Source organism: Herpailurus yagouaroundi, unplaced genomic scaffold (genome assembly GCF_014898765.1).
Source record: "Herpailurus yagouaroundi ecotype Mexico unplaced genomic scaffold, PumYag 77, whole genome shotgun sequence".
Classification (NCBI taxonomy): Eukaryota; Metazoa; Chordata; class Mammalia; order Carnivora; family Felidae; genus Herpailurus; species Herpailurus yagouaroundi.
In genome coordinates this window covers 78664202-78680180 of record NW_024412388.1, presented here as the reverse complement: position 1 = coordinate 78680180, position 15979 = coordinate 78664202, and the positions used below count along the sequence as shown (strand labels likewise).

The window sequence follows — 15979 nt, the reverse complement described above, 5'->3', positions numbered from 1 at the left end:
TGATAGGGATTGCATTAAATGTGTAGATTGCTTTGGGTAGTATAGACATTTTAACAAGATTTGTTCTTCCAATCTATGAGCATGGAATGTTTTTCCATTTCTTTGTGTCATCTTCAATTTCTTTCATAAGCGTTTTATAGTTTTCAGAGTACAGAACTTTTACCTTTTTGGTTCAGTTTATTTCTAGGTATCTTATGGGTTTTGGTGCAATTGTAAATGGGATGGATACCTTGATTTATCTTTCTGATACCTCATTATTGATGTATAGAAATCCAAAAGATTGGGCACCTGGGTGGCTCAGTTGGTTAAGGACCCAACTCTTGATCTCGGCTCAGGATTTGTGAGTTCGGGCCCTACATCAGGCCCTGTGCTGATAGCATAGAGCCTGCTTGGAATTCTCTCTCCTCTCTCTGCCCCTACCCAACTCATGTTCACTTGCTCTCTTTCTCCTTCTCTCTCTCTCTCTCAAAATAAATAAATAAACATTTAAAAAAAATAAGTGCAACAGATTTCTCTGTGTTGATTTTGCATTCTGTGACTTTACTGAATTTGTGGATCAGTTCTAGAAATTTTTTGGTGGAATCTTTTGGGTTTTCTATATAGAGTATCATGTCATCTGCCAACAGTGAAAGTTTGACTTCTTCCTTGCTGGTTTGGATGCCTTTTACTTCTTTTTGTTATCTGATTGCTGAAGCTAGGGTTTATGTTGAGGTATGTTCCCTTTATCCCTACTATGTAAAAGGTTTTTCTTATGAATGAATGTTGTACTTTGTCAGATGCTTTTTCTGCATCTATTGAGAGGATCATATGGTTCTTATCCTTTCTTTTTACTAATGTGGTGTATCAAATTAATTGATTTGAGAATATTAAACCACCTTGCAGACCAGGAATAAATCCCACTTGATCATGGTGAATGATTCTTTGAATGTGCTGTTGGATTCAATTTGCCAGTATTTGTTGAGAATTTTTGCATCCATGTTCATCAGGGATATTGGTCTGTAGTTCTCTTTTTAGTTTTAGTCTTTGTCTTGTTTTGGAATCTGGGTAATGCTGGGCTCATAGAACAAATTTGGAAGTTTTCTTTCTATTTGTATTTTTTTGGAACAAACTGAGAACAATAGGTATTAACTCTACTTTAAATGTTTGGGAGAATTCCTCTGTGAAGCCATTTAGCCCTGGACTTTTGTTTTTAGGAGATTTTTCATTACTGATTCAATTTCTTTGCATCCACCTGGGTGGCTCCATCGGTTAAGCATCCAACTCTTGATTATGGCTCAGGTCATGATCTCATGATTCATGAGTTCAAGCCCTATGTTGGACTCTGTGCTGACAGTGCAGAGCCTGCTTGGGTTCTCTCTCTCTCTCTTTCTGTCTCTCTGTCTCTCTCTCCTTCTCTACCCCTTTCCTGCTCACATTCTCTCTCTCTCTTTCTCAAAATGATTAAACACATAAATAAATAAATAAATAAATAAATAAATAAATAAATAAATAAAACATTAGTCTCTTGGGGCTCCTAGGTGGCTCAGTGAGTTAAGTGTCTGACTTCAACTCAGGTCATGATCTCATAGTTTGTGGGTTTGAGCCCCATGTTGGACTCTATGCTGACAGCTCAGAGCCTGGAGCCTGCTTCAGATTCTGTGTCTTCCTCTTAATGAATAAACATTAAATGAATAAACATTAAAAAAAATTAATGAGGGGCGCCTGGGTGGCGCAGTCGGTTGAGCGTCCGACTTCAGCCAGGTCACGATCTCGCGGTCCGTGAGTTCAAGCCCCGCGTCGGGCTCTGGGCTGATGGCTCGGAGCCTGGAGCCTGTTTCCGATTCTGTGTCTCCCTCTCTCTCTGCCCCTCCCCCGTTCATGCTCTGTCTCTCTCTGTCCCAAAAATAAATAAATGTTGAGAAAAAAAATTAAAAAAAAAATTAATGAATAAACATTAAAAAAATTAAAAAAAATAAAATGAGTCTCTCATGGGCAGCATATAGATGGGTCTTGTTTTTTTGTCCATTCTAATATCCTATGTCTTTTGATTGGAGCATTTAGTCCATTTACATTCAGAGTAATTATTGGTAGATATGTATTTAGTGCCATTTTATTGCTTGTTTTGTCATTGTTTCTGGAGATTTTCTCTGTTCCTTTCTAGTTTTTGTCACTTTTGGTCTTTCTATCCCACTCAAAGCATCCCCTTAGATATGTCTTACAGGGATGGTTTAGTGGTCACAAACTCCTTTAATTTTTGTTTGTGTGGGAAAATCTTTTTTTTTTTTTAATGTTTATTTATTTTCAAGAGAGGGAGACAGAGAGCAAGCAGGGGAGGGGCAGAAAGAGAGGGAGATACAGGATCCAAAGGAGGCTCCAGGCTCCGAGCTGTCAGCACAGAGCTTGACATGGGGCTTGAACTCACAAACCATGAGATCATGACCTGAGCTGAAGTCAGATGCTTAACTGACTGAGCCATCCAGGCACCCTGGGAAACTCTTTATCTCTCCTTCTATTCTGAATTATAGACTTGCTGGATAGAATATTCTTGGCTGATGATTATTTTTCCATTCAGCATTTTGAATATATCATGCCACTCCCTTCTGGCTTGCCAAGTTTCTGTAGAGAGATCTGCAACTAGCTTTACTGGTCTTCCTTTGTAAGTTAGGGACTTCTTTTATCTTGCTGCTATTAGGATTTTTTCTTTATCCCTATATTTTGAAATTTTAACTGCAGTATGTCTTGTTGCCCCGCTTTTGCTGATTTTGATGGGAGTTCTCTGTGCCTCCTGGAAATTAGATGTCTGTTTCCTTCCCCAGATTAGGGAAATTTTCACCTATTATTTCCTCAAGTAAACCTTCTGCCCCCTTTTCTCTCTCTTCTTCTGGGACTCCTATAATACAAATGTTATTATGTTTGACAGAGTCACTGAGTTCCTTAACTCTACTCTCATGACCCATAATTCTTCTTTCTCTCTTTTGTTCAGGTTCATTAGTTTCCATTATTCTATCTTCTATATCACTTATTCATTCCTCTGCTTCTTTCATCCTTATGGTCATTACATCCAATCTGTTTCAAATCTCCCTTATTATATTTTTCATTTCTGATTTTTTTAACTCTTTTATCTCTGTGGTAAGAGTGTCCCTTATATCTCCCATGCTTTCCCAAGCCCAGCAAGTATCCTTATGATTGTTGCTTTAATTCTCTCTCAGGCATATTACTTATATCTGTTTTGATTAGATCCCTGGCTATGACTTATTCTTTCTTTTGAGATAAATTTCTCCATCTTGGCATTTTGTCAATGTCTGTATCTTTTTCTGTGAGTTAGAAAAGCCTATTATACTTCCTTCTCCAGAAAGTAATGGCTTTATGAAGAAGAGGTCATATTGTGTCCAGCTCCTGGAACTTCAGGGAGTGTTTCTGGTGTGTGCTGTGTGCACTCTGCTGCTGTGTTTTGGCTGCTTTATCCCTCAAGTCAGTCATCTGCAAATGGTAGCATTTGGACCTTAGCAAGAGTGTAGTGTATTTTACCTAGGTGTACTCTGGTCTGCTTGTTAAATAAGACCTTGTTGGGGGGGGGGGGGCGCGGGGGGTGTGGGTTGTACTGGTCTTGTAGGAAAGAGGCCCACTGTGCTGGTCCTTGGCACGCCTGACCAAGAAAAGTAGCACCAGTAGAGTGCAGGGTGGTGGGACTTGGTATAAGTAGGTTAGGCAGCCACTGTCAGTGCTGTGCTGCTTACTGAAGTTGGTTTTATGCTGAGGGGTGGGGGAGGGAAATGGCACCAGCAGCTCCTTTGTCCCCAGAGAGGGGTCTCTGTGCTTGCTGCTCTTAGGGAAGCACCCCCCCAGAAGATCAAATAATTTTCCCTCACCCACCTCAGGCATTTTTCAGATCACTGTTTTTACACAATCTGTCTCTAGGTTGCTTGACTTCCTGGAGCAGTGCAGTGCCCTTTGGGCTCTATCCCAGCCAAGTCTGCTGACTTTTAAAACTCCAAACTTTAGGGAATTGCTGTGCAGAGGGTCTGCACTGGTCTTCTGTGGGACGGTTTTGCCACTCTGGGATGGATACAGGTTTGACGGAGAAGGGCAGTCACAACAAAGCACAGGGGCAAGGGATTTGGAGCAAAACAGACTAAACAGCCAGTGTCTGGGTTAGGCACCTTCAGCAGGTGTTTCTGTGCCTATGCTGAGGGGAGGGGGAGGGAAATGGTGCCTGCCAGCTCTTTTGTCTTCAGAGAGGCAACTCTGCAAATGCCACCTCTCACAGATGTGTTCCAAGAAAAGCAAATAGTCTCTCTCCATGTGCTTAGGTGATCCTCACATCAGGGCCATCTGCCCCAGGATTGCTCACATGTCTTCTCTTCAGTAGGGCAGTGCCTTCAGGGCTCTATCCTAACCAACACCACCTGATCTCTAAAACTCCACTCTTTGAGCCCCAAAGATTACAAAAACTCATGAAGATCAACTCCTCTTATTTTCCCAGCCAATGACTTTGTGGAAGTGCTCTCCTTGTGTGATCCCCTGTGTGCTCCACTCTCATTTGCCTTTCTCTGCGACCACAGCTCCCTCCCCTCTGCAGCGCTCCTGATCCATTTCTCCCCTAAACCACGTCTCAGTCTCTGCACTTCCTACCTTCCTCAGTGTAGCGTCTTATCTCCCTCTAGTTGTGCAGTTTGTCCTGTCAGTTCTCAGGTTGATTTCTTGGCTATTCAGAATGATTTGATAGTTATGTAGGTGTGTTCAGGGGATGAGACAAGCCTAGGGTCCTCCTACTATGTTACCATCTTAGCTCCCCTTATGAATAGACCTCTTGTTCTCCACCTTTAGTCACGTTAAAGCAAACATATATTAAGCAACATAGGTACTATAAGATCTAATTGAAATGTATATTTCTCAAGCATTTATACATAGCACAGTTAAGTGCTGAAAGTAAAAAACTATTGTGTTTTTCCTCAAAGGATAATTTTATTTCAATCATAGTTTCTCTCTGGAAGGTAACTTCACAATTTTCAGGGCTGACTTTAACATTTGAATACAGCAATTAAACTGCTACTTGATGTGATAATGAATATATATAGGCTGTGGAGAGGTCCAAGTATGAATTAAGTAACTTGTTATATTCTGGATGCTTCAGGCAAATTTCTTAAAGTTCTTGTATAATATGTATTTTGAATTCTGTCCAGCTATTTTCTGAAAGAGTCTGGAAACATCAAGATCTGGCACTCTAAAGGCTTCCCAAAGTGTAGCAGCTAACTAACTCCTGCTGTGTTATGAAACCAACCTCATCAAGATCAAAAAGCTTAAATGACATTTGTAGAATCTTTTCAGTGTTGATAGGATTGCACAGGGCAGTCAGTCCTATCACATATTCTCTGAATTCTATGCTACCATCATTATTCCTGTCAAAGGGGGCAAAAAGTTGTTCTAAGGGCTCTGAAATTAGGATTTTTAAATAATTTGCAAACTCTTCAAGTCCTATCTTCTCTCCCTTAGAGGCAACTGTAACTGCAGCATATTCATCCAGATGCTGATGAATATTACCCCAATCTCACTTCAATTTCTGGCTAATTTCTGTGAATTCCACCAAACTATCTTCCATGGGTAGTTAAAGGTTACCTGTGAAAATCATTAGTGTACAATCTTCATAACTATGGTCTGTCACAGACACTCAGAGCATTTGCCATGTTGATCCTCACTATATCAGCAAAAGGGATGTGTCTTTTTTTTTCTTGATTATTTTGTATATAAATAGGCATGAACACCACTTCTCCTCTGGTGAAGAGTTGACTCAAGGTCAATATATAGACCTAAACCTGTCTATAGACCTGTAAACCCCTCCTAGATCTAGGTCACTGTGTCCAGTGTGTTTAGGTACCTAGGTAGCACTGGCTGCACAGGAACACCCAGAGAGAAGTCCCCTAGTTTAAAAGTGACCAGACAGGTACAATTGGTGCACACTCCTTCCAAGAAAATCAGGATCTGTGGCCACTTCCTTTCAGATGTGAATAGCTTCAGGATTTCATTCCATGTATTCTTCCTGGAACTGGGGTCCTATCAGGTTACAAGCAGAGGCTGTGTTGGCATTAGGAGTTTTCCAGCCACTGGGGTCTGTGTGTTTTGACTTGCCTAGACCATCTAGGGTAACCCTGCCACCACACAGGCAATTGGATCAAAGAAAGTGGAGTGCGGCACTGTAACAAAGATGAGAGCCTCATCTCTGGTTGCATTTTCCCCCTTCACTTTAACCAGGAACCCCACTAAACAGAATGTTGACTGAAACAAGAATTTGAGGACTGGTTGCACCTGCTTCTTCCCCCAACTCGTAGTGGTGTTGGCTGGTTGAGCAGAACCGCCCTTGGTGGAAAGTGTGGCCACTGGCCAGAGGCCAATGAAGAGGAAGGCGATGCAGGACTCACATCCCAGCACCAGCACAGTCCCAGTGAGGATAAGACAGGCCCAGCACCACCAACTGAGGTGCCTCTGCTGCCTGAAGGGGTTGGCCACTGCAGGTGGGTACGACATGCTCATCCCATGACTCACGGTGGACTCCCACACCTGCACCTCGAATTCCGAGCTTGGCTGAGCCCTGAGGCCAACTTCTCAGTGGTCTCAGGCTGTGGGTAGATTGGATCTGGGGGCAACCCTCAGAGCGCACTCCTTCCCCACATTCAAGTGCTCTTTCTGTTCACACATAATTAGAACTCTCAGATATAATGTGGGTTAATAGGAAATGAGGATGAATTACCTCTAAAATCAGAAAAGTTAAAAATGATAAATGGTGTAATAGAATCAAATCAAGAGTATAATCATTTTTGTTTTTTTTAAATGTTTTCCTTTTGACATATATGCTTAATAAATTATTTTCACATAATTTTTGACATTTATATTAAGGACATATTATGTTCCTACTAGGGATATGTTAATTTAAATAGATGAATATTAATTACAACTTTTTCATTTAAATGCCATTACCACTAAAGTTTACTTACTGTGAGATGCTTTGGGAGCTGGTAAGTCAAATTCATTTACTCTCCCTACAAATTGATTTCTACAGAGACAGTAATATCACTTCATGCTAAAAAGTTTAACTGATGGCACCCTTGAGCCTTTATATCTGTCACAAGCACTCTTCCACATGAATAGAAAATTAGAATATATCCATTATCATAGGCTGGAATTAGCCATGGCACATTTGATTCATATTCTTAACATGAGTCCACATGAACCAGTCAGCATTCCAAACTGACATTAAGTAACAACAACAAACCCTAAAATCACCTTTGTCAGTAACAAGTTTTCAGTAAAATAAGTCAGGACTATTTTACTGGGTCAACATACACTGCCAATGAAGTCCTATTCCTCCCTTTGTTGCTGCCCTTCAGAAAGGATCAAGAGGAGAGCATAATCAAAGTTGGTGTGAACCAGGCTTTCTTCTATACCTTGTAAAATTTGCAACTCTGAAAGTGCTATATAGGATATTCCTATATTTGCTAATTACTAACATAACTTCCTTTTCCCAGGATTAAAAGTCAAATTGTAGGTTTCTGAGAAATGTTTCTATTTATTGGAGCACAGCAGGTTACCAATAAAACAGAAAGAGCAGTGTAGATACAGAGCCTGTTATCTTACTGGAAAGATTAGAGGCTTTATAACCAGATGAATCTAGGTCAGATTCTGGTTCCAACAGTTATGCTGTGGGCATTGGCCAACCTTATTTTCACATCTATAAATTGGTAATACTCTGTAACTTGCAATGTTATTATGAGGCACAAGCACAATGTATACAGAAAATTGGGTTTTTATTAATATATACAAGTTGCTTAGGATACAATGATGAGAATTCTTAGAGACATTCCACTTTCTTCTGTCACTATCAGAACTACACTTAGGAATACATTTTTTTCACCAACTTAGTCTTGTTTAGGAACACAGTTGTAGTTTCTATGGAACCATAATTTGGCAATGTTACTGGTTGTCTCCCATGCTAAAGGAGAGCAACCCAAGAGAATGAGTAGTATTCCCTTGAGCTTGTATCATTCTCTATTTTGTAACTCTTCCCATTCTTATTTGTAATGTTTATTTCTACTCTTGAATCATTGTTTAATTTAACTGCGTTGTGTGTATGCTTCTTTAAGGGAAAGTTCCATGTTACCATGCTGTCTTTCTTTTATATTTCCCTCACGTGCCTAGCAATGTGTCAGATATGTTATTTATTCATTAAGCAAATATGTGAGTGCCTACAATGGAGCCAGGCCCTTATTCTAGATGCTGGATATATGCCAGTTAATAGAACAGTAAAAAACTCTGCCTTGTGGAGCTTAGATTCTAGTGCACATAGGAAATACTGAATTCAATTCTGGTTGCCTTAATGGGGCAAAAGGACATTTTGATCCTTTGTCTAAATCTCTCACCAATTTAGCTGGAAGATTTATTTATTTTTTTTAAATGGCATTTTCTTTTTTTTTAATTTTTTTTTTAACGTTTATTTATTTTTGAGACAGAGAGAGACAGAGCATGAACGGGGGAGGGGCAGAGAGAGAGGGAGACACAGAATCGGAAGCAGGCTCCAGGCTCTGAGCCATCAGCCCAGAGCCTGACGCGGGGCTCGAACTCACGGACCGCGAGATCGTGACCTGAGCCGAAGTCGGACGCTTAACCGACTGAGCCACCCAGGCGCCCCTAGCTGGAAGATTTAGACAAGTAATTTGTTGGATGTGCTTTTCTACTTTGCAATGTTTAATACATATGTATGTATACATGAGAATCTCTACATCACCTGTTATTAGCTTTCCAGTATAAGTAGTATTATGGCCTGTTTTAAAAATGCATATTCTTCTAGTCATATTTGCCTTCAAACTAATAAATATACTATAAATCCAAGAGATTTGACAATAGAATTTTTTAATGGTTGAAAAATAGTAAAAAGAACTTTTCAACAATAAAATGAAAATTTATATACCATTGCAGGTTTACCTTTTTTTAAGATATGGCACAGCTAATCTTTAATTTACATTTGTAAAAGGCACCAGATGTTAACAGGGCAAAGAATGCAAGAAACCAAAACTGAGCCATTTCCCCCAACTTCCTTTTTGTACTATTGCACACATTTTAAGGCAGCTGCTTTTCTGTGCAAAATTCAACAGAAGAAAATTGATATCATGTTACAAGTTCACACATTCTCAGATTTTTTTCAATATGATTTGTCAGGATACTTATGATAAAGCATATTAAAACAATTTTTTCCTAATAAGCTTAAAGAGGTTGATGAACAATTATTAAAAATTATTTAGAGATTTCATTACAGATCCCTCATAGAAGACACAGAAAAGTCAATCTTTTCTTCTTGTTTCTTCCTTCAGAAATGTCCATATCAATTTGTTCACTATATCAGGTTGTTCTTGCTGAAGCCAGTGACTGACATCTGACAGTATAGTTAGCCTGAAATAATTTTTAACATAAATCTTTGTGACTTCAGCCATCTCAGCCTCCATAAATGCATCTTTTTCTCCCCACAGTAGGAGTGTTGGAGTGGTCACCATGTGATGTTTGAGAGGCAGGCAGCTATAAAAACAAAACACGTGGATTTGAGATTCATTGTAAAAATTAAAATAACATTTTTCTATTATATTCCTTTAGGCCATACGTGCTCACAGGAAGCAATATTGTCACCAATAGGGTGAAATTTGGTTCTCGGGAGAGTGATAACAATATTACGTTCTTTATATATAGATCATGGTTATACACACAGTATATAAACAAATATTAAAATTTCATAGGGTGGGGAGCAATTGGGAAAAAAACTCATCTAAAATGGCTCCTTAAGGAGGTGATGATGAAAGAATGAATGGTTGAGAAACACTGCTTTAGGCAATCAATCTATACAATAAAAAATTTAAAAGGCTATTTAAGAAAGGGCTCAATAAAATTTTTAATTGGATGAGGCTAACAAAATTTATAATGAAGGATATAAATTAAGTATGAAATTCACCACTATGAGGAATAATTTGCTTTAAAAGGATACCAGAATTTTTGAGTGGTGTGATAAAAGAGTTTTAAATGATGTCACTTTAAATATATTCAAAATTGTTTCTTAGATAACATAATGCATTTTATATGAAATTGGAACTGAGAAGTCAGAAAATATATATGGACTGAGTTTTACCATTAAATAGTACTGTATTTATTTTGCAAGAAGATTTTATATATATATATATATATAGAGAGAGAGAGAGAGAGAGAGAGGCAGGCAGAGGGAGAGAGAGAGAGAATCCCAAGTGGCATCCATGCCCAGTACAGAGCCTGACATGAGGCTTGATCCCCACAACTCTGTCATCATGATCTGAGCCAAAATCAATAGTCAGATGTTCAATTGACTGAGCCGCCCAGGCAACCCAGAAGATTCTTTTTAAAACAACGTTTTATTGTTTATTTTCTTAAGTAAAGTATAAAGAATAAAATCATGCATAATTCCATCATTAAGAGATAACCTTTTGGCCATTTTCCATGCATACAGTTGAAACCATACTATAAATAAAATTCAATAAATATACACAATATATATATACAGTATCCATATTCAAATTTCACATTGCATTATAACTTGAGAATTTTCTCATTTCATAATGTTTTATATCAAAAATAATTATAAAAGATACTATTTTATGGTATAATTACCCATAAATAACCCATAAATGACTATTCTCCTATAAATGAATATTTTTAGATTATATCATTAGTTAAAACAAGGGAATGATGTTTTAAGTGATGCTATAATGAGCATTCTGTGCCCAAATCTTTTTTGGCATTTTAGATAATTTCTTTCAGCTAGATCCCTAGAAGTGGAATTCCTGAGCTAAAGACTATAAATATTTTTAAAGCTTTTGACAGCTACTGCTACACTCTTTTTCAGAAAGGTGGGATGGTATTAATTACAATCCTGTTGACTAAGCATGAATATGAACATCTTACTAGACACTCTGCAGCAATGACTTCCATTTTTGCTAGTTATCAAAAATCATGACTGTGGCTACGTGGGGTCAATAGGATGCTGCTTGAATGTGCAGGATATCACATATGTCCACTAAGGACTTAACTTTTGACTCTCATGCAGGTGGCCATTGTTTGGTTATAATGCTCCTAAAAATTAATTCTTTGTGAATGGGTAAACTAATAGAAAATATGTTCATTCGGGGCGCCTGGGTGGCTCAGTCGGTTAAGCGTCCGACTTTGGCTCAGGTCACGATCTCACTGTCCGTGAGTTCGAGCCCCGCGTCGGGCTCTGTGCTGACTGCTCAGAGCCTGGAGCCTGTTTCAGATTCTGTGTCTCCCTCTCTCTCTGACCCTCCCCCGTTCATGCTTTGTCTCTCTCTGTCTCAAAAATAAATAAATGTTAAAAAAAATTAAAAAAAAAAGAAAATATATTCATTCTATGCATAATTTTGATACATGGATTGCTATACAAACTTGCAAGTCACTCAAATTCTAGGGCTCATAAAATATTCAAAAGTAAAACATTTTCTTTCTTTTTTTTTTAACATCTTAAAGTTTATTTATTTTGAGAGAGAGAGGGAGAGAGCAAGCACACATAAGGGTGGAGGGAGAGGCAGAGAGAGAATCTTTAAGCAGGCTCCACTCCTAGCACAGAGCCCGACTTGGGGCTCAATCCCAAGAAGTGTGAGATCATGACCTGAGCCCAAATCAGGAGTCAGAGGCTTAACTGACTTGAGCCACCCAGGCGCACCCGAAAGTAAAACAGTTTCTAACAGTTATCTGCATATTTAACAATATGAGAGCATGTCATAATTGAATCAGTAAGGTAAGAGGAGTTTTAAAAGACAATTAGTTAGAAAGCAAAGAAAAATATAAATTCTTCACTCATATGTGAAATTTAAGAAACAAAACAAACAAAGAAAAAAGGAGAAATCAAAACAAACAAACAAACAAACAAACTCTTAACTATAGAGAACAAACTGGTAGTTGCCAGAGGGGAGATAGGTGGGGGATGGGTGAAATAGGTGAAAGGGATTAAGAGTGTACTTATTATGATGATCACTGAGTAATGTATAGAATTGTTGAGTCACCATATTTTACACCTGAAACTAAAATAACACTATATGGTAATTATAGTTGAATTAACAAAATAAACAAATAAATAAAATGAATTTAAAAATTTTAAAACTTTTTAGAAAAGAAAAAAAAAATAAAGAAAAATATAAATTATTTACCAGATCAAATTGGACTTAAAAGGGAGAAGTTTCCAGAAAACTAAAAGAAGAGCACATTCTCTGGTCCTGAGGTTTCAAACTGCTAAACTTCACAGGAAATATGTTACATATAAAAGAAAGTATGTACAGCATGGTGACTATAGTTAGTAATACTCCATTGCATATTTAAAAGTTGCTGGGAGAGTAGACCTTAAAAATTCTCAACACACAAAAACTTTATAACCATGTATACAGATTTTGACTTCTGGTGATTATCTCATAATATATACAAGTATCAAACCATTGTACACCTACAATTAATATAATGTTTTAGGTCAATTATACCTCAATATAAATACAATAAACAAATAAATAAAAAGGAAAACATCATTGTAGAAGAGTATGTTAAGCTGAAGAACTTACTGGGAAAACACTTGATAAAATATTTCTGATTAAAAGTGACTAATCTTAGTACAGAAGCAATTTGAAAAATCTGAAAACTGTTAACAGGTAGTAACAATTTCTGGTCTATACTGTTAATCATTCAACCTACCAAAATATATCTTAACATACCTATTTCAAATAAGTCTGATTTTACCATGTTACTCTTCCAAACTCTGAGTTATCAGCTGATGTGTAAGTATTAAGGCAGCAGTGTCCAGAATGTTATACATTCCATCCATTAGTTTTTTGTGTGGAAATATTTTATTACTATAAGAAGATAATGTGGGAAATAATCACACCCACACAATCACCACTAGCTTAAGAAGCCAAACATGGCAAACATGATAACATATTTCTGCTGACCTTTCTTTGATACCATTTTTCTTCACCTCACCCTAAGGCAGTGGTTCCCAAAGTGTGGGCAACAGACTAGCAGCATCAGCAGCATCTGTGAACTTGGCAGAAATAATGCTTGGGACCCACCCCAGACTGACTGAATGGTAGGGTCCTGCCATCTGTTTTACATGCTATTGTAAAGAACTACTACCATAGGAGGAATGACTAGGTTGAATTTAGTTATTATCATCCCTGTGCTGTTTTTCAATTTTTATTTTATGTATTAAGATACCTCTCCCCCATTCCTATGGTTTCTTTGAATAGTGATTTTCCTTAAGCCCTCCTGGATCCTTGTCCCACCCCTGAACGATGAGTGACAGTTGTTGGTGCAGAGTACTGGACTAGGTGGGTCTATGAAGTAATACGTGCTTAGGGTGACAGATTTAATCTCTTTCTCCTCTCTCTCTACCAGATAACGGAAGGCAGTGACCTGAGAGGCAGAGAAAGTTGAGTTTGTTCTGCAAACTCTTCCACAAGTGAACTGATCTAAAGTTTAGACTAGCAGTAGGGAATTAGCAAGACCATTCTCATATTAAGCCATAGTCTTCAATCTATCCTTAATCAGTAATGAAGGTGATGTTTTGGTTTTCATTTACTGACCCTTGTTTGATTTCTCAACTTGTTCAGAAATTAGTCAGGAAAAGGGGGTACTATTTGTCAGATATCCCCAAATATAGTACACAGATTTCTACAAACAATATATGGAGGTGTTTTGCATTTCTAGAACTCTATATAAATGGTATAGTACTGTACAAAAGCTTCCACACCTGTGTCTTAATATTATATATATATTAAAAAAAATTTTTTTTAACGTTTTATTTATTTTTGAGACAGGGAGAGACAGAGCATGAACAGGGGAGGGTCAGAGAGAGGGAGACACAGAATCCGAAACAGGCTCCAGGCTCTGAGCTGTCAGCACAGAGCCCGAGGCGGGGCTTGAACTCACAAACCGTGAGATCATGACCTGAGCCGAAGTCGGCTGCTTAACCGACTGAGCCACCCAGGCGCCCCTTAATATTATATTTTTAAGATTATCTATTAATGATACATTTAGTTCTACATCATTTTTACTCCTATATAGAATTTCATCTTATGATTATACCGTAATTAATCCATTTTCCTGTTAATGGCCATTTAAGGGGTGCCTGGGTGGCTCAGGTGGTTAAGTGTCTGACTTTGGCTCAAGTCATGATCTCACAGTTGGTGAGTTGGGCTCTGTGCTGACAGCTCTGAGCCTAGAGTCAGCTTCGGTTTCTTTGTCTCCCACTCCCTGCCCCTCCCCCACTCATAGGCTTGGGCACACTCGCGCGCACCCCCACTCTGTCAAAAATAAATAAGCATTACAAAAATTAAAAATAAATAAAAATTTCCAATTATTTTGATAATTCAAATGATATTGAACTTATTCTTGTACATCCCCTTGTGCACATATGAAAGCGTTTTCTTACAGTATATTCCCCAAAACAGAATTGCTTCTTCAGAGAGTATGCACATCTTCAACCTTAGTCAATACTGTCAGGTTGTTTTCCGAGCTGATTGTATGCTCCAAAGAAGCATGTAAGAATTCATTTTGCTCCATATCACTGCCAACACTTTTCTCAAAAGTTTAAATATTTCCAACCGAATGAGAGTGGAATACTTTTCACTTACCTGATGTGGTAGAGACTGCTCCCTAAAACCTCTTCCTTTCTACCACAGTGATAGAAAATCTAGTTTTCTATCTGGGAAAATCTGGGACTACCCAGAATAAAGACTGCCTACATTTGCCAGAGTTCTTGCAGCAAGGTGAAGATATGAGAAACAATGTGTGTAACTTCTAAGTTGTGTACACTATGCCTTCCCCTCCCCTCTTCCCACTGACTGAAATGCAGCCATGGTGGTAAACCATCTTGGACCACACGAACAAGGGCGACACCCCAGGGATGGCAGAATAACAAGACATAAAGTGCCTAGGTCTCGGACCAAAGAGACAGTTTTGATGATTTCATGGAGCAAAGCCAACAAACCAACCTAGACTTTTACTTGTGAGAGAAATACATTTCTTTTTTTATGATACTATTATTTTAGGTCTCTATTACAAATAGTGAAACCTATGTTCTATATCTGACTACTAGGAAGATTTGGCATCTTTAATGTTATTGACCATTAAATTCCTCTTCTGTGAATTGTCTTTTCCTATATTTGCCCATTTTTTGATTGGGCTACCTTTTTATTGATTTGGAGGCATTCTTTATAAACTCTAGATATTGTTAGCACATGACTGTGTATTGCAAACAATGTTTCCCCATCTAAACTTGCCTCTCATTCTATATCATTTGATATATAAATGTTTTTATTTTCATGCAGTCAAATTTATCAGTCTTCTTCATAATTTAAGCTGTTTATGTCTTATTGAAGAAATCTTTCCTACCTGAAGTTATGAAAGCATTTTCTTATCTTCCAAACATTTGAAAGTTTTACTTAGGTTTAGGTTTTTTATTTCCCTGAGGTTTATTTCTTGTTTAGTAAGAGATAGGGATCTAATTTCATTTTACTCTATATGGATATCTAATTGTTCCAACAACATGTATAGGATCTTTCACCACAGACTCAAAATGTTCTGTCATAGTAGGTTCCCATATGTGTGGCTTCATTTTTGGGCTTTCTTCTCTGTTTTGTTAGTCAATTTGTCTATCCCAGAGTCGATGCCATATTTTACTAATTTTATAGCCTCATTACAAGCCTTAATATTTAATAGGGTTAGTCATCCATCTATCCTTTCCTTTAAAACTATCTTGGCCATTCTCAGCCTTAGGCTCTTTCATACAAATTTCAGAATCAGTTTTTCAAGTTTCAAAAAAGTTTCCTATAGTTTTGATTGAAATTAAATTAAATTAATAGTTTGTGAGAAATCAAGAACTTTATGATATTGAAGTTTTCCAATCATGAACATGATAAACCAGGGCTAATTTTCACTA

General features: G+C 37.8%; 1 protein-coding gene and 1 pseudogene across 1 annotated transcript in view; both read right to left on the bottom strand.

Annotated features, from left to right (window-relative positions):
* Positions 1-5020: 5020 nt before the first annotated feature.
* LOC121017792 (lysophosphatidylcholine acyltransferase 2B-like) lies at positions 5021-7004 on the bottom strand (annotated as a pseudogene).
* Positions 7005-8665: 1661 nt separating this feature from the next.
* The window catches only part of EPHX4 (epoxide hydrolase 4), a 42581-nt gene continuing 35267 nt past the window's right edge, over positions 8666-15979 (bottom strand). The window contains exon 7 of the mRNA XM_040470968.1: positions 8666-9540. Coding sequence (XP_040326902.1) covers positions 9309-9540 — 232 coding nt within the window. The 3' untranslated portion in view covers positions 8666-9308. The remainder of the gene's footprint in view (positions 9541-15979) is intronic.